Below are 18,724 nucleotides of genomic sequence, written 5' to 3'. Positions count from 1 at the left end.
TGGAGGAGTAGTTTCCTCTAGAGACTTTACTATATTTTGTTTGGCTTGTTGCCTGTAAGATGTACTTGCAATGTAAACTTCTTGGAGTAAAAAGTGACTGGATCTGTTCGCAGACAAGGTAATGTTCAAAGGTTTAACAAACTTGTGATTAGTTGCTGTAATGACTGATGTTGGAGGAGCTTTCATACTTGTTTCTTCTGTAAAAAGATATTTGTGTTTTTTCAAACTACTATGTTGAATGCAACATCTCATTATAAAACCTTATGACTGACATTTCATTTCTACAGTAATTGGGAATAAAAATAAGAGAGAGAGAGAGATTCATTACATGCTTGTTTCCTCATGAAGTTAGAAAAGTCCTGAAACTATGAAAGCTGTTTCGAATTGGAATCATTTTAAATCTGTGGTTGATCAATAATGCTCTTTATGTCCTGCTTAATGGATAAAAGTTACTGAGTAGTCATTTGTACAATATGAAAACAATTATATTAAGTGATTTGTAATGTCTGTAATGTATTAGAAATAGTGATTGTAGAAAGAATAAAAATGTTGCATGGAAAAATCTTTACTATTTCTTAACAATGAATAAGTTGGTGGAAGTAGTCAGGTCTATAACTTGTAGGTGCTGGCTAGCTGGCTTTATTATCTGAGATGAACACAAAATTTTAATGAGCCAATGAATGCACTGAAATTGTAGATTTGAAGCTCTAGTTTCTTAAAAAGAAAAATCATCATTTGAATGAATACTCTTTTTATTATTATTTTTCCTGACCACACTATCAATACTTTATGAAATACTCATACAGCCTTAGCAGTGTAGGGCTGGGAGAATTTTGCTTGTTTTGTATTCCAGATATGAATTGATAAGAACAGTGCTGGCAAATCCTTCAATTCTGTGTTTGTGAATCTCACTTGTAAGCAAAAGTTAAAATGTTAATACAGGTTAATTAACCTATTATGCTGTGTTTTCTCAGTAATAAGGCAGAAGAAATAACGGGGTAGGTACTCGTTCCTTCCCTCCAGCTACTGAAAAGCAGGGCATGCTCTGCTTTTTTCACTTGTCTTGCATGCAACACATGTAAGTTGCTATGGAAGACAGTGAAGTAATATGGACTGCAGTTTTTCTGGTATTAAGATAATTCCTAGCTGTGTGTTGCTTTTTTGAAATCAGGTGGTTCAGTTGCTTAGTCTATCTGCTGTTCAGCAATTGTCTGTTCATTTTCAGTGCTTTGTGAAAAGTGATTTGGTGGTGCCAAAAGACAGAACTTTTGTAATTTTGAGGAAATAAATTCTCAAAGTAGTATTGGTTTTGTTAATCAATAGTTTGTATTGTTATTTATGTCACAAATTTGTAACTGGTAGTAGCAATCTGGCTACGGGAATCTCACGCTATAGAAGTGGTTGACAGCATGTTTTGACTGTTCTTTTTTTGCCAGAGTGCAATCCGCTATGTAAGGCAGAGTTGGTCAGTTCTTCAGTGGATTATTTTAACATGCTCTGTTTTTAAAAAGAAGTCTTTGATTGTGGAATTTAATTTTTGGTTTGATCTAAAAGGAGTTAGATTTGTTGATCTTCAGTTTTCATAATATTATCTTTTCTTCTAGGCTTTTTAAGAGAAAATAGCTTAACAGTTGTACTGGAGCATAGTATTGCCTGAGTTCGGTCAAAGGGAGGAGGAAGAGTTTTTATTTATTATATTAATTGTGTATAAAGTAAGTCCGATATTTATATTTCATTAAATTATGAATTTGTGCCCAAATTCTTTTAAATTCTGGAATAGTTAATCAATATGGGAAGGATAATTCTTTGTTCTATATTCATATAACAATGGTTAGTTGGAGTTAATGACAGAAGTAGTTGTTTATAGTCCTTATTCTTTTTGACAGTGTGTTGGCAAAAGTGATACTGTCTTCTAAGAAATCATCTTTGATTTTAAGATTAGATTTAGGATATGATTTGACATTAAAATTTAAACAGGGCACAGTGAGGTTTCAGAGTGCCAAAATACTCCTGAATTGTTCTTGAAGATTTTGGTGCCAAATGGTAAAGAAACTTTTCAAGTTTGCTTTAATTTCTTTGCTGTGGAACAATAACTAACCTAGGCCCTGGAAAACAATTTCGCTGTTGTTCTGGACCTTACTGTGACTCAAAACCAGTAAAGTGGAGCATGAGAGCTGAGACATCTTTGCAGTTTGACCATCCAGTTAGAGGAGTAGTGTTGTGGCCCAATTTCAGCAGCGATGTTCTCCCTTTCACTGTTCAATCCTTAATTACATCTTTCATGAGTCATTAGTGTTATGTTGTTATAAGCTTGTTACCTGGTTGGATCATTATGTTTGGGATACAAGCAGAGAGATTCCTGCTGGCCAAATTCGGTAACTCTTTACTGAGTAGAATTCAAAATTGCAGATAATTTTACTGTATTTCCATTTAATGCTGCTGCCTTTGACAATTTCAATATAGTTTACTCCAAAACAAATAAATGCTCTTAAGGTCTATTGATCTATGGAAGATATCTTGTATATGTAAGAACCACATGATTTATGCTAAATTACCTATGATTTAGACACATCCAGATGTTTTCAATTAAATGGGAACCATAATTATCTAAACTAATATACAGTGTTCTATCATGCTTGAGGTGTGACATACAGCATTTTATATTGACTTCTTGTTATGCATAAGTGTGTCAGCGCTACCCAAACATACACCACAAATGGTAAGGAGTATTTTCCCCCTCACTTTGGAGAGCTTGCATTTAAAAACTAGTAGCAGCTTGCTTCCATTTGTTTCCAAAATAACATGGCAGGAGCAATCAGTTTCAATTGCTGCTGATAATTATAAGGTGCAATCACTAAGAATATAGAGAAAAGGAGTCTGTGAGCTACATTTGAACTCTGTACTTAAGCAATAAAAAATTTATCAAACTGCAAAAAATAAGTCATTTTAACGAGCACATTCCAAGGTGCTGGATTTATGAGGAGACCCCAGGATACTTTGATTGAAATTGCTGTGTCTGATTGTAGTTCTATATTTTATTGGTGCCATATTGTGAACAGTGCTGCTGCCAAAGTGAATAGGAAAGCAGCATAACAGAGAGAGTTAACCGACAAAGGTTACCTCTTTTTATAATGCCCATGATGTATTGCATTAAAAATGCCTTGAAAGCCATCCTATTTGCAGTTTTCAGAGAGCATTTTTTTCTTAAGTTACGATTTATCTGAACAGGGCAAAAAATATGAAAGACCCAGGGAGACTTTAGTATTGATTTTTCTGAGTATTTGCTGGCTCTTGTTTTCTCATTTGTGTGCTCCTTGATGGAAAGGCCTAGAGCTGATCCTGAGCCAGAGCTTCAGTTGGATGAGAACAGCAGCAGTGGAGGGAGGGGAAAGTGGAGACTGGATTTACAGTAGGAGTTTTATTTAACTAAGGACTTCAGATTGGCTTTGTGAGAGGCTTTTGACTCTCTGGTTCCTGAATTAGGCAAAATTTAATCAATTTAGAAAGTTATTAGAATTTATTAAAAGCTGCTCCCAGCTAAACAAATGTTGAAGAATCCATGTGAGATAAATGACTTGAATATTTTGAAAGCTGAGTTCAAGGCTATGTTTTATTTGCGCATAGAGTGATAAAGGCTGTAAATATTTTAGATTTTTTGTTTTAGAAGTAATTTAGAAGTAATAAAGTTTTTAAAAAATTATACAAGAGCACATTTGTAATGGACAGGAAAACAGACACACTCAGACAGTTACCAACTTTTAAGCAATAATTAGACTTGCTATATATAGTTGACTCTTTCTAACTGTTGACTGCAGCTTGGTGCCAACTGCTTATTAAAACTTCATCCTCCTCTGTCAAAATGCTCTGTTACATTAGCCACAAAACTGTTATGCCATAGCTTCCAAATACCTTGCTATAAATGCTGGCTTTATCTTTCAATTTATAGTGCAGTGAAGTAAGCTTCTGAAAAGAGTTCTGAGGGATTAAGCGCTAAATATTATTTCAATGAAGTGGATTATTTTTTCCCCCAGCTCAACACATTCATGTTGCTTAATGATAAGAAAAGTACTGTGACAAATGTCGCAAATGACATTGACTCTTGCGCATGTTGTCTATCATGTTTGGCTAGTCTAAGAATTTTGAGAGAAGAATGACAGATATCATTCCAAGATGCTTACCTCAACTCTGGTCGGCTAGGTGGTATCTTTGTGCAAATTATTCCACCTCACTTTGCCTCCATTTTTTTGGCTTGGTGATATTACAAGTATGTAAACAAATGAAATTGTTCATAAAATGCTTTTGCAGTTTATGACTTGAAATTCTCTCAGAAGTTATCTGGTTTTTTACACTGGTCTTGTTATACTCTCTCTCTCTCTCTCTCTCTCTCTCTCTCTCTCTCTCTCTCTCTCTCTCTCTCTCTCTCTCTCTCTCTCTCTCTCTCTCTCTCTTTTTCCTCTACTGGTTACTATAGTTTCAATAATGTATTAAAAAAAAAAAAAAAAAGTGACAGTGGGCATAAAACTTCCATTATGTGTACCTGAGAACTTCCAAATAATGTGAGTCCATTGCAAACTGATTTGCCTTTGCTTTGTAGTTTATATGATTGTTTCTGTCTTTATGCAGTTGTTTGCAAAAAATTGTTGGCCTCATATGGCGTTTTTATATCTGTTATGCACTTTTGAACTTGGAGATGGTGATTATACCAGATGGAGATTACAGAAGGTTTAAGCCTATTAACATTGTACCAATCCATGATTTTATTAAGTCTGTATTGTTTGTATCTTATGTTTCTAATCTTGTCTCATTTCTTTGTGGTGTTTCCCACCCCCTCTCTCTTTAAAGGTTCTGCATTTGAAGGAAGTAATGAACAGAATCTGAAGGGAAGAGACCCAGCTGTTTGGCATGTAGGCTTGAAGGTAGCATGGGACATAGAGACACCTGGATTAGCAATACCACTTCACCAAGGAGACTGCTACTTGATGCTGGGTAATTGTTAAAGGTTAGGAAGGGAAACTTTGTGTTGAAAACACAAACTGACACTTACTTTGATGTAAATTATCACATATTTGTTTCAGTTAGAGTGCTCATGATTTACAAAGATAGAAGATCTGGCTAGACTGTATAATAAATTCTTCCTACCCTTCCCGCATCCACACTGTATTTTTAGGAACCTTTTTCTTCCAGTATTTCTTTCCTTTCAGAGCTGAAAAATGAAAACATTCTTTTTGAGCCTTTCAAACAGTCAGAATTGCTAGTTCACCCAGGCTTCAGATCATTGGCAGGAATTCCCCAGCTGTTATGAGCAGTGGAGGTGTTTCTGTCCCATCCTTGTACATGTTAATTCTTTTCTATTTTCAATGCAATTTCACAGAATAATAGCATCTACAAGCTTTTTATGTCATTTTTTTGTAGTTTTTTTATTTCAGTTCTTTAGTTTGGGTTACAGATTGACTATTAATCATGTAAGCTATGACTGTAGCAATATTAGAGTCTCGTTCCATGATTCTGGAGATGATAATCTGTGCATGTTTTATTGGTCACCAGTTTAACATCCACTTTTTCCTCATTCTGCTAACACTTCTCGAAGTGTATATTCAAACGTACCATTTTCCAGTATTGGGATTATACTAAAATCATGATAAACTGAGCTGGCATACTCCGAGATGTGTACTTGCTCAATATATTGTGTAGAAAATCAAAAAAAGATTTTTTTTTGAATTGAACTCATTGACTTGAGCAACTGAATTCAAACAGTGAACTTCCATCAAAAGAATCGAGGGTAAGGTTCATTGACATAAAAGCTATTACCTTCTCTTTTTGCTTGTGTTTCCCTTCGTTATCGTTTTTGTTTAGTTTTAGTTTAGTTCTAGGTCGCACAACTTAAAACATGACCAATTTTTTTGTTTGCCTGTTCAGTGATTTGACTTGATAGATGTCAAGAGTGAGGGTTTTTTGTTTGTTTTCTCTCTTTTTGGACATTCCCTGTTTGTGCCTTGATAGGTGGAACACATTGGAACTTCCCTAGAGTCTCCGATGCCACTGCCAGGTGGTTGCATCAGAATGCTTTCACTTTCACCTTCCAACCTCCCAATAAATATGAACATGGCTTACTTATTACAGGTGATAATTTTTAAGATTGCCCACAAATATATGCACTACAGTTTGTTCTTAGTTACCTCATCAAATCCTGTGCACTGTTATGAATTAATTATCATGTAAAAGAACTGGGCTTTCTGTCCTCTTAGGTATGTGTATTCAGACACCAGCAGATCATTTGCTAAGATAGCAAGTATACCAGATCCTTTGGCACTGTGATGTAGCTATACCTCCCTCTTCTGCATTTGCAAGGGTATAGAGTAGCAGCTTGGAGGGAGACTGAGACATTTCTTAAAGTGAAGTTTAGGTAGTGGCTAAATATTCCTAGAAAGGGAATTATTGATCTGCTTTTGTGCAATAGCTGTTCTAATGTAAGTCTGTCTTGAACAATCTTGTTCAGTAATCCTTACTGACTAGAAAGTTTGTGCCTATCAACCTCACTGGACAAGCAGATTCAGAAAGCAAGTAGTGAAACAAGGTGTTTAACTTTGGTATTTTTATTGCAAAACTCTGTAAATTATAGTTGACTTGAGTTACCAAATCATAAGAATTTTTCTTATTCCTCAATGGAAGCTATATTCTGTAACTGGAATATTGGGAATTCTATATGAAGGATGGCTCAGAAAGTTACTTTATTAAACAATGCCATCCTGATTGTGTTTAGATGGAAACAAAGGATATATATTAAACGTTATTTTGAAGAAGATGCATAAATGGAAAGCTACAGTTTTGCAGATTTGATAATCTCTTCTGCATTTCCAAAACGTTTGCAATTATTTTTCCTCAATTACTTAAGACTCATTAAAATTCATTATCTTAATGTTTTTAAGTAGCAACAGTCTGACAAAGTATTCCCAAACTTGCTCTATGGCTTCTTAGCCCTTAGGTTTCTTAGCTTTAGGTTCTTGGTCCTCAGGTGAGTGTGTACATCAGAACCGCTTTTAACAGTTTCTGCTTGAAGCGAGAGACTTGACATAAATGGGTTTCTACAGTTTTTAGTGTGTTTTTATATGGTTCATGTTTTCTAAACTATTTTAAGAGGAGGCATCTTGAGGATGCTCTCTGAGAGGTAAAATATGAAAACTTTAAGTAAAAAATAACCTGACAGTAAAGAAGGTAATTTTAGATTTGTTAATCTTCTGCCTCTGCACATTATACATTCCAGAACATCATAAGCTGAGTATTCTCACTTGCATGCGAGACATCTAGAACATGTAACATTCATACTAGAGTACTGCAGCTCTGGACATCAGCTCATAGTTGCTCTTGAAGTAGAAAGGACTGATTGGCAGGAACGTGACTTTTCTGACTGCCATTCTCACTGCTCTTCCAGATGTAGTGAACAACTGAGCATCAGTACATGTCTGTTCTTTTAATTTTGAAATAGTATAATGCTTGTTTTATAGGGATGTTGCAAAATATCAAAATGTCAAGTTCAGTATGTTGCTTATAATTAAAGTCAGCTCCTATCAATTCCTGTACTTGTAATACTCCAACTATTTTCTGATATTGTACACATAAATCTTATGAAAACTTGGTAACTAGGTATTTCTAACATTAATGTGTAAGTACAATAACTCATTTGTAAATCCTGAGCTACCAACTACCAAGATCGGTTTTGTTTTTAGGTTTTATTTTTTTAAAAAATAACAGTTTTGTCCCTGTCTTCTTTTGCTCTACAAAATAGTGTTTGTAGAGTTTTATTAAAAGGAAATCTTAAAATATAGGTTTATACCTGCATTTTCGGCACTGTTCTTCAGGTAAAATAATAATAAGCCTTAATTTGAATGCATACTAATACTAAAACTGGTGCTTAATCCATCCACTTTAAGACAAGTTATTACAATAATATAAACGTATTTTGATTTAAAGAAAAACAAAATTCAAAATAACTTTCAGTATGACAGCTTTAAAAAAAAAAAGAAAAGAAAAGTTTTTTCCCCCCAAATATGAAGAAAAAATATTTGCTGAAGGACTGCAAATCTGTTGCCTAAAAACTCAAATCTGAACTTTATATCACTCATGAAACGGAAACACTTTAGCCCAATTTAGAATAATATATTGGTCTGCAGAGGAAGTGCATACTGAACCCTGCTGTCTCAAGTACACAGTCAAGGGGTGTCTAATATGAAACGTGTTGGGTGCATGCAATAAATCCAAAATGCGTGGAGGTGTGCGAAGTGCCCCATCTGCTCTGCTCTAGAGCATGCTTAACTAGGGTTGTCATGGTCTTACTATTAAATTGCAATCTTTCCCCTAATCTTAGTTAGACATGACCAGATTTGCAAACAGATTTACAATTTTCACTAATTTTCCTACCATGACTTCAAAACATACTTAACAAAAATACACTCTGGCCTTTTTCAAAGGGAGAAGATTTACTTTTCCACAGCTGTTTCCCATAGATCAAACCCTTGCTTGAAGGTCAGGGTTTTAAAACAGCATGAAGATGAACTTGGAATCTAACTCCCCTCTCTATCATCAGCAACATATAGTTCAAGAAGCATTAAAAAATTATTTTCATAACCCACGAGAAGTTGGGTGCACACATTGCGGAGGCTGCCTTGTGGTTATAGATAAGTATTTAATGGAAACACTTCCACATGTTTATAGTGGCTCACTAAACTATTTCTAGATACTTAATCTGCTTCTATACCCACAAACTCACTTGAACCCTTTTTGCTCTCCAGCATCTTGAATGTGTTGGAGTTTTTTTAGCTCCACAGTTTTTTTTTTTTTTTTTCCTGACTCCACATTTAATCCAAATGTTATATTACTTGATTATTAAGATTTTGAACCTCAAACATATTTGTTTTTACCAAACTTTGATCATGTAGTTTGGCAAATCCCAGACATCTTTTTTATTTCAGCCTCTTAATTCATTCTGTATTTTGTTTGTGCACACTTTCCTTGTTCAAAAACTAAAAATATTTCTTAATTAGGGCCAGATCATCTCTCTGGCTTTCTGTTGTGAAAATAGTACAAGACATATTCCATTGACCTTTAGTTTCTTGGAGAAAGATAGATAGCCTTCCTGGTACTTTCTGTTGATGTACCTGCAGTAAAATTAGTTTGATTTGGATTTCTCCTTTTGAAGCATTGCTGGAAGATGGGTGAAGGAAGAGTCTGTTTCCATAGCCTCCAGTCATCTCTGTCAACCCTCCCATTGTGTCAGAGAATACTGCTTGATTTGTGAGGCATGTGTAGTCCTGCATGTACTAAAAACCATTTAATTACATTAATCTCATGAATAAAATGGTCAGATGAATTTGATGAAATGGTATATATGAAAGGGTAGCCTTCCCCTTTTAACAGTCACTGCTATGCTTACATTTTTTTAGCATGAGTTTGCCAGTCACAAGTCAACCTTCAGTGATGTGGTATGTGTGCAACTGGATACAAGTGGAATTAGAAACGGTAGAAAAGCATGTTAGTACTTTTGGAAATTTCACTGTAGTAGAGTAAATCAGTATTTCTTTATGATAGTTAGGAAAATAAATAGCACAACTTCGTTTTACATTTATTTTTGTACATATTTGGGTCAGTAAGAATATCAAAGTTTTTGCCAGAGCTTTTAATCCCACTGTACATGTTCCTTGCTTTTCGAAATAGATGACAAAAAGAAAACTAAAAATAAAAAGTTCAGTAAGAACACTTATAAGAAGATAGAAAAGAATATAGAGCATTGTTGCTAGTCCTGAGAACAATGCATAACTTGTGTTTTCCTGAGATGTATTTTGCCTAGTAGTGATCTAGGTTTTGAGTCTTTGGTCCTTATTCCTTTCAGTAAGGATTGGCTAAGAATTCATCTCTCTTCTTGCTTTCTTGTGTTTGTTATGTCTTAATCTGTAATACTAATAGGAAGGTAAATAGGCATATAGCCATTCTTTCCTTGAAACTGCCTTGACTTGTCACCTTACTTCTACTCTAACATTTAGTTAAATAGCCCAGTTAAGTATACGTACATTTATCCATTAGTCCATCTTTTTGACAAAAAGAAATACAAACACAGGACTAGTATTACACTATCCATGTGTTGCCCAGAAATGACTGAACTGTGGTTCTAATTTGAAAAAAAGAGCTAATTGTATCTGTCATGAGGCAGCACAAGGAAAGAATTGTATATTATAGTTTTTGATAGGATCATACTATTATTACAGTATGCTGTTATAGTATACCATTCTGTAAAACATTAGAATAATAGAAATTCTTAACCTGAAGAATCTGGTTTAAAAGAGTGTCTCAAACTTGAGAGCTAGAAAATTGTTCTTCTGTCTTATGTAAATTTTGATGTCATTTTGTATCATCTTTTATTTCTTACGAGTCTGGCATAAGAACAGAGATGAGGACACTGATATTCCTTATACTGTCAGTGTACACAGCGAGGTGTGAACAGAGCTGGAACAAGGACTGCAGAGAACAGAATCGGGCGGGAGAGGGCATACCATAGAAGTACCATAGATGTTGTTTATTGCAGTGACTCTTTTTCTCTGCAGATGAAAGAAGTAGGAATCTGTATTAAGCAAAAACACTGTTTAGAAATTGTTTTACACGTGTGTTTTCTGAGGTGATACTGTGTCAAAGAATTGTGTGCATTTGCAAGTAATCGGATCGTCTGCTAAACATACTACTACTTAGTACTTCATCTGTAAAGTCAAAACCCTTTCGCATCTGACCTCCAAATTATTTCAACACACTTCAAGTTGATAACTTTGTTTTTCAAGGTGGTTTCAGCCACCTGTACACAATCATACGTGTGATTAATTTCTTTTAATAAATATTGCCTGGACTTACCTCAGCTATTAGTGCTATAATGGGATCTGGCCCTAAGATGACAGATGAATCATTAGAACGTGGCAGACAGAAAGCAGTAGAAATAAAAGAACAAAACAATCATTTTAAAAGAAATATGGATTTTGCATATATATGCATGCAGGAAATAGTCTTCGTGTTTCTTAGATGCTGCACTTCAGAAAGCTGAAATTCTTTTTTCCAGCACTCAGACACCAAGTTTTGTTGCCAAACAAGACTTTGTTTTGTTCCTTTGAATACAAGCAAGTCCTTTACAATATTATCAGTAGTTTGGGGAGGCTGATGTAGACATTATAGTGCGAGAAGCACAAGCAGTCTTCCATATTTGTATAGAGGCTAGTGGCACAACGATATTCTGTTAATACGGGTAGGTATGAACGGCTTTCATGTGTGTGACCAGTTTAGGCTTCGATTCAAAAAGTTCTTTTCTTTTTGGTCAAAATACGCTTCAGCCTGTATTGAACTTCATAGTTTTTTCTTGGCTGTTTTCTGGAGTTACAATTTTAATTTTGGATAATTTGTAGTGTTTAAAAGTTTATAAACATAAGAAAAGCCTAATCAGACCTTAGGAGAATAGTCTGTGCTAATGATAACATTTTTCGTGGACATGGAAAAGTGCTGAAAGTGGAACAGTCATTTAAGGAGTAAACTTCAGACTAATTTTCAAAACTCATTCATATAATTCGTATAAAAGTTAATTGATATATGCATATTCTTAAATATCCTTGCCATATGGGAGGCAAGACTATTCAAAAAAAAATATTAGGAGAAGGGATCACATGACAGTTCTTGAAACTGTATTAAGTACATTGCTAAATAGGTGCTAATTGTGATTTGAAGTAAAAGCTCACTTCTCATGTGCATTACATAGTTTTCCTAAGTTATTTATAAGTATTGATACTGAAATGAGATTTCCATGCCACAGTCATTCTGTATTTGTGGTAAGATATGGGTCCACTGTGTTAAGGCAGAAGAGACACAATGTTGGCAGGACTGCTACATGTATTCCTACTTTTATATGTGTATATTTTGTGACATACAATACCTTAGAGTTGACTTGAAAAGTCAGTGTTTCAATTTTCTGGACCTCATCAATCAGTGTTTAGTCATGCAAAATCTGAACTGATGTTACCTCCATATGTGTTGTGTTTTACTTAAATCTGCAATGGAGTTTTGATAGTTTTGACATGGGTGTCCAGGTAAGGTAGCAGTTTTGGTTCAGCTCTAACACTGAAATAATAATCTGGATGTAATGGTCTATGCAGATAAAATCTTTCGCTGCCAAAGGGACAATGTTGCATTTAAAAAAGTCTTTTTTTTTTTCTTTCAAATGCTACGTTTTAAAGGAAAAGAAAAAGAAAAACAGATTTTTACTGTGATCTTTTAAGACTTACAAAAGATATTTGAAAAATATATTCTGAGATGTGATCAGTGAGGCTTCGACTGTTTTTGTACAGTTACGGTTTTAAGTGAATTACAGACTCTCAGATAAAAATTTCAGGGCTCTTTCTAAGAGTTATAAAGCATTAGGGGAAGTTAGAAGCAGTTTCAAGGGGGAGCTCTACAATGAAAGTTGCTAAGGATTTGAATGAAAGTGCGAATGGAAATGCTGTAGTTCTAGTGCTGTGTTAGAAAAAAAACGCACCAAATGAATGGGTACTGAATGGGATGTGGGAAAGAGTTTAGGTTATTTTTGGGTAACAGTTGTTCGTGAAAGTGACTGTGATATTTAGTATTGTTATGTTCAGAAATATTAATATTCTGTGACCTTTGCAAGATTTGGCACTATATACAATTTAACTCTCAAATGAAATTCTCTCTCATAGGAAGTGTTTTTCTCCTGTTCGAGGTTTTTTGTTTGGGAGTTTTTTCTAAGCTTTTCTACTTCATCTACGTGCTCACGTCATGCAAATAGAAAATAAGCCTCCTATCTAAAATTGTCAGTGGGAATAAAATCCCAGCTACACTTGTTCTGCCTGTTCCTGATATAAGCCATTGGTCTAATTGGTCTAATTTTTCTTGCGTTCATGATGCTATCTGCTATTTTATGTGTGAACTTTTTTAAAGATTGCTTATAAAATTCTTAGAAAGAAGACAAATGGTTCTTAAAACTGACAAATTCAGTCATTCTTGTGAATTATTATTTGTAAGGCTATTACCAATTTTAAAATTTCAGACTTGTTGCAAGGTGAGGTAAAGCTTTTAGAGCATGTCTGCTTTCAATAATAAAGGAAATAAAACATTAAATTTCACACATTGTTCTTTTCCGTCTGATAGACTGTAATTATGGTCAGAAGAGTATTTTCAAAATGAGTAGGAATTTGGAGTTTTTCAGGTTCAGGGTGTGCAAATATGAATGCTTTCAAGAGAAATATATTTGCATGATGGAAGGATGAAGCTTGGTCATTTCTCATTATGCTGTATTATGGTGACTGATGCTACGTTCCCTGAAAGAAAGATGAAAATACAAACTCAAAGTTAACCAGCATCTTGCAGATCTCTTTCTCTTCATATACATATGTGTGTGTGTGTGTGTGTGTGTACACACACACACACACACACACACACAAACACACTGGCCTGGTTTTTTTCACCTACTAGTGGTCACATTTTGCTGTTTGATAGACTTTCTTGAATGTTTTGTTGAGTTTGAGAGGGCAGCATAATTTTAACACTAAAAGTATTTGATTTTCAAAGCACCTCATGAAGGGTTTTTAATGTAATGGTGAATGTTATTACTAGATTTAGGCTTAACTTTTGCAGAAGAATATATTTCCTCTAGAAAATGATGACTTGTTAGAATTCAAGCATTTATGAGAATTTTGGTAAAATTCTGATGGCAACTATGTGGATTCCATTTAAAGGGTGGTAGGGAAGCTATTTGTTGCCAGTTGGTCCGCTCAGGTTCTTAGCAGCCCTCCTGGCAGGCTAGAAGATAGTCTTAAGTGAAATGCTTTGGAGGTAGAACTTTGAGCAGGTAGAGGCCAGATTTTCTTCTCTGAGCTGAAGGCAGACCTTCAGTTAAGTTTTGAGGGGAAAAAAAGATGAAATAACATGTGTTTGTCTTTTTTTAAGAAATATTTTTAGGCTTTTTGCAGTGAATTTCAGTATTCTTTAGTGATTTTTGAGAAGAGAGATTGTAATTTCTACACAGTCTATTATTTATAATGATGCTTAACTTTGAAAATTCATTTGTTTTAGCTGAATTTTTTGCATGGGAGGTAGAACAAAGTCCACTTCTTTGTACACTTGTGTAAACTGGGAGAAAACCTAGGTTTGGGAGATCTTTGTAATGCTAGGATAGTGACAGTTATCATGGTCTACTGAATGCTTGAGCTCTATGAAGACAATCTTATATACTCTTTGAATTCTCTACTTTTTGTTTCAAATGCTTCATGCCCTGTCCTGAGTTCATATCAAGCCAGAATAAGTTGTTAAGTATAATTTTTTTTTTCTGTGCTTAAGGTTTTCTTCTCTGTGTCTAGATGATCTCAATATGACACATCAGCACTGTGTTCTGGCCGGTTCTTTACCTCGATTCAGCTCAACTCACAGAGTGGCAGATGTAAGTATAGAAAATCAATTGCTATTTTTTTGTTTTGTAAAGCTAATATTCTGGTACTGTAAACTCAGTATCATGTTGTCTTATCCTGAAGTGTGGTTCACAGTTACGCTGATGACTCATTAGACTTCTTGCTTGAACAACTGCTATTCATGTATTGTTGGATCAAGGTACAGTTCCTCTCTCTAGTTAGTTTCCTAATGTCACAATTAGGCATATAATATATAAATTAGCAATATGCTACACCACACAGTCACAGATAATTGAAGAAATGGAAAGCATGCAACCATATTTCTATCTGAAATGTTTTACAACTCTTTTTGCTCTGTTCATATCCCTGTCCTAGTTGAAAGACAGTATTCATGATGAGATAGAAATATTCAAAAATATATATCAGCAGGATCCACTGTCAAAAACAGCCTTTAGGAGGTCAGGATAACTGAAAGAAGTCATCAGTAAGTTTTAAATTGGATCCTTCTGGTCCATCCTTCTGCGATGGAAGAAGCAGAAGGGTGATTGTGTCCCTTGTCTGAGAGTTGTATGCTGTGCATTTAAACAAACAAAAAAGTGTTTTTATTCTTCTAAGAAGTGTTCTGGCTCTGTGCCATTTTTACAGGAAAAGGCACATTTATTTTCAGTTTGAAAAGCTTCTCTATTAAGGGATTATATGTTGTTTTTGTAAACTGTTGTGATCTTGTGTTGTACAGTATGGAAATTTTATTACCAAAAATATGAGACTGGGAGTCTTACTCAAGATTATTTATGGGAATTTAGTAGAGTGGGTCATAAATATTTAATTGGAAATAATTAAGATATAAACATATCCTCTTTTTGCTTCAAAACAATTTTTGTATTTCCTTCTAATTTTGAAGCAACCTGTTTGTAAAAACAAAATACAAGGAGCAGACATGCCATTCTGTTCTGTGCATATTATGTATGCATTGTAAGCTTGTAAGCACAGTGTTCTCTCAGACTGGATATGGAATTCCATGTTAGTATTACTGGGAACCTTATACAAAACAAAAGTGAGTATTTAATACTGTCAAAGACTAGACAGGAAGCAAGGGAAAGTCTGGCCATGTTTTTGTATGTCATATTTGTGCAGTAAATTTAAAAGGAATACTGTTCTTCCTCCTTTCAGTTTTGTGCTTCAGTAAAAAGGAGGTTGGAGTAGATCTCCAGAGGTCCCTTCCAACCTTACTGATTCTATGATTCTAATGGACTGTATTTTTGATGGATAAGAGATTTTTCATAATTCCCACTGATAGCTGTACAATTTTGGAGGCATTAAACTTTTACTTAAAAGATCATAAAGTTACAAAAATGCGTCCTTTCTGCTCCTTCGTTTTGATTATTTCAGAGGTAATATAAAAGGCTGGAGTGTATTTGAGAAATATATAACTTATACAGTCATTGTATGTATGTATATATTTATTTTTAATAGTGTTCAAGAGGATCATTGGAATATATATTTGCTCAATGTGAGCTTGCACTCCAGAATTTACAGACTGATTCTGATTCAATGGCTTTATCTTTGAAGTCTCTGGAAGCTGCTGTTGTGAAGCAAGTAGAAGAAACGCATAATGAGGTGAGATTTGCACAGAAAATACTTCAGCCTGATTCTGTGAGATGCATTCTGCTCATGGAGTTAATTAAGTGTATTTAATGGCTCACAAGACATTGCTGTGTGTAGGTTTAAAATACATTTTTATTGACTTTTCTGTTTGGTTATAGTGATTGGGGTTGACTCACATCTGATACTTTCATTCTCAAGGAAGATTTCATTTTTTCCTCTTAAGATCCCTCTGCTGGTAGATTCAAAGAGTAGTTTTAGTGAGATTGGTTTCATGGTGTGAAATCTGATGGTGTGGTGGACCCGTTGAAATACCCTAGCTCTCCTTTGGCAGAGAGGAAGAGAGAGAAAAAATTCAAAGTGAAAGCAAGGAAAATTCTTACAAAAACTTTTCAGTAGTTTTTCAAAGCATTAAAATAGTTGCTAGTCTTTTATAGAATGCCAGATGTGACACGATTGTGAGCATTTGCTTTAAAGCGTAATCGGAAGAAAATGCAGTGGAATAATTTTGAGGAATAGCTTAGTTCTGCTGGTAATTCCGCAGTATAAGATATGCAAGTGTAACCCTGCACTCTCGCAGAATTCCACTGCAGCTGGCACAGTGCTCTGTGGTTTGAAGTGCACAACAGTGTGTTAGCAAACACACTGACTTGACAAACCAACCAAAATTATCAGGCAATATTTTGGGCAACTTTGGAAACAGGCAATTTTTCTGTAATATAAAAGTAGGTAATGTCATGGGAAATGTAATTTTGTTAATTCTGCATTAGTGTAAAGAGTTGGCAGTATGACATAATGTTTTGGGTCATCTTACACAATTGGCATTTTCTAAGATAGTTATTTTATTTTATTTTTAGAGTCAGAGAAAGTGTAGACAGGGGTATTTTTTAGGGCTTTCAAATGACAGATTGTTTAGCTGTTGTGGAAAGCTATGCGTCCACCTGAAATGCTTTTCGCTGTTGCAAACTGGAAAGCATTGCTCTGGCTTTGAAAAACAGTTATGGTGAACAATTAAAACAAATTTTGGGACCACTTTCTGCCCACTTATTAACAGCATTGCTATATGCAGACATTTTGAAGGAGATTTTCTGAATTTCTACTGAGATAAGCATGCTCATATTTATACAGGGACATACATAGTATGTAGGTAATTTTCACTCAAATGAGAATTTGTGTAAATGCTTTATTTAAATTGCCATCTGCTGAGGATTATAATGTGGTGTATTGTTACTGAAACATTGTAGAACACTTTTTATTTGTATTTTGTTTAGAGATGGTAAAATTGAGTATAGTGATGGCAAAAGATTTGCTCCCTTGATATTTAGCAAAATAGTTCCTAGAACAATTTAAAGAAGTCTGATGCAAAGGGCTTTACAAAACATTAATCAGACTCAGTCCATAAAACTATATGCATATGTGCCTTGCACAGCTAGGGCCACATGCACAGCTGGTGTAAATTTGCACGGGCCCTTTAACATCAAAGACCTGTGCCATTTACATCAGGTGAGAGACTAGCCCCTGGTGTTTGCAGTCACCTGAATAATTTCGCTATGCGACATACAGGGATGTTTCCTGTTACACATATGGGATATGCTGTAGCAGAAATCACTGTTTAACTTGTACATATTGTGCGCTTAGTCTTAGTAGACACATTGGCTCTATATTTCATTTGAAAAGAGAATACCCACTCACTTTTTTTTAATTTCCTTTTTCAAGGTCACTTCTTCACTTGAATGATAAATACCATATGTTGAAGTGCTATTTAAGCTTTGTTTTTCATTTGCTGCATAAATGGGAAAAATGATCTGTGGCTTTACACTGTGGTAGATACATGTTTCTTTTTTGCACGTCACTGAAGTGAAAACATAAGTATCTATGAGGCAGATTTTTGTATATAAAAGCTTCCTACTGTTTTTACCCACTATATGATAAATCTGTGTAGTTTCAGGTACTAGTGTGGCACTAGTATGTCTTCACAGAGATGTGAAGACAGTATTTTATTTCTTTAAGGTACCAAACTTTTCAGCTACTGATGAAAATGAGTGTGGTCAGGATTTGATCACTCTTATTTTTTTTTTCCCTGAGTTTCCCCCCTCAGTATTTTTAAATAGGAAAGTCAAAACTGCACTAGGTAAAGCCAAACACAGAATAACGAAGAAATAACTTCATGAAGGATTACTGCTCTGTTTTGACTGTATATTTCTGTTCTGATGTACAGCTTGCTGTGGTAGATCTAAACTTCCTTATGATTTTTTTTCCCCCTCTGGACTAGAGATCATTTTAAAGAACTTGAAATTGGGTTGTATTCTCATCTCCCAAGAGTGGTACAGTTGTATTTTTATTTTTAAATATCATTTTAATTGAAGATTTTCATGTGTTTTAGCCCAGATAACTAGATGCAGCTGTTTTTCTAGATCCTCTATCTTCCTGAAATGTTAGGATTTTTTTTTCCCCCTCCCTCTGATTGGCTCCTGTGAATTAGTCATCAGAGATCATTAACTGGATCAGAACCACTGAGGTGGCATCAAGCTACATGCAAATAAGCTGAAGTATAGTAGCTTAGCAGAGGTTCACAGTCTGTGCTGGAATTAAGTGCCCTGCCAAATGAAATCTACATGAATTAGCTGCGTCTGCCAGAGGGCAAAAGACTAAGAGCAAATCTGGAAGAATGAGGTGTAATT

General features: G+C 34.9%; 1 protein-coding gene across 2 annotated transcripts in view; it reads left to right on the top strand.

Annotated features, from left to right (window-relative positions):
• Nucleotides 1-18,724, top strand: part of FTO (FTO alpha-ketoglutarate dependent dioxygenase) — a 256,777-nt gene that overhangs the window by 59,483 nt on the left and 178,570 nt on the right. For both annotated transcript variants that reach the window (XM_062586153.1, XM_062586154.1), the window contains exons 4-6: nt 4,843-4,986; nt 14,394-14,473; nt 15,915-16,058. In XM_062586153.1, the coding sequence (XP_062442137.1) occupies nt 4,843-4,986; nt 14,394-14,473; nt 15,915-16,058 (368 nt within the window). The remainder of the gene's footprint in view (nt 1-4,842; nt 4,987-14,393; nt 14,474-15,914; nt 16,059-18,724) is intronic.

The sequence above is a fragment of the Rhea pennata genome, chromosome 13, assembly GCF_028389875.1.
Source record: "Rhea pennata isolate bPtePen1 chromosome 13, bPtePen1.pri, whole genome shotgun sequence".
Taxonomy (NCBI): Eukaryota; Metazoa; Chordata; class Aves; order Rheiformes; family Rheidae; genus Rhea; species Rhea pennata.
Note: the sequence above shows the minus strand (reverse complement) of the source record. Positions and strands in the feature narration are given on the sequence as shown.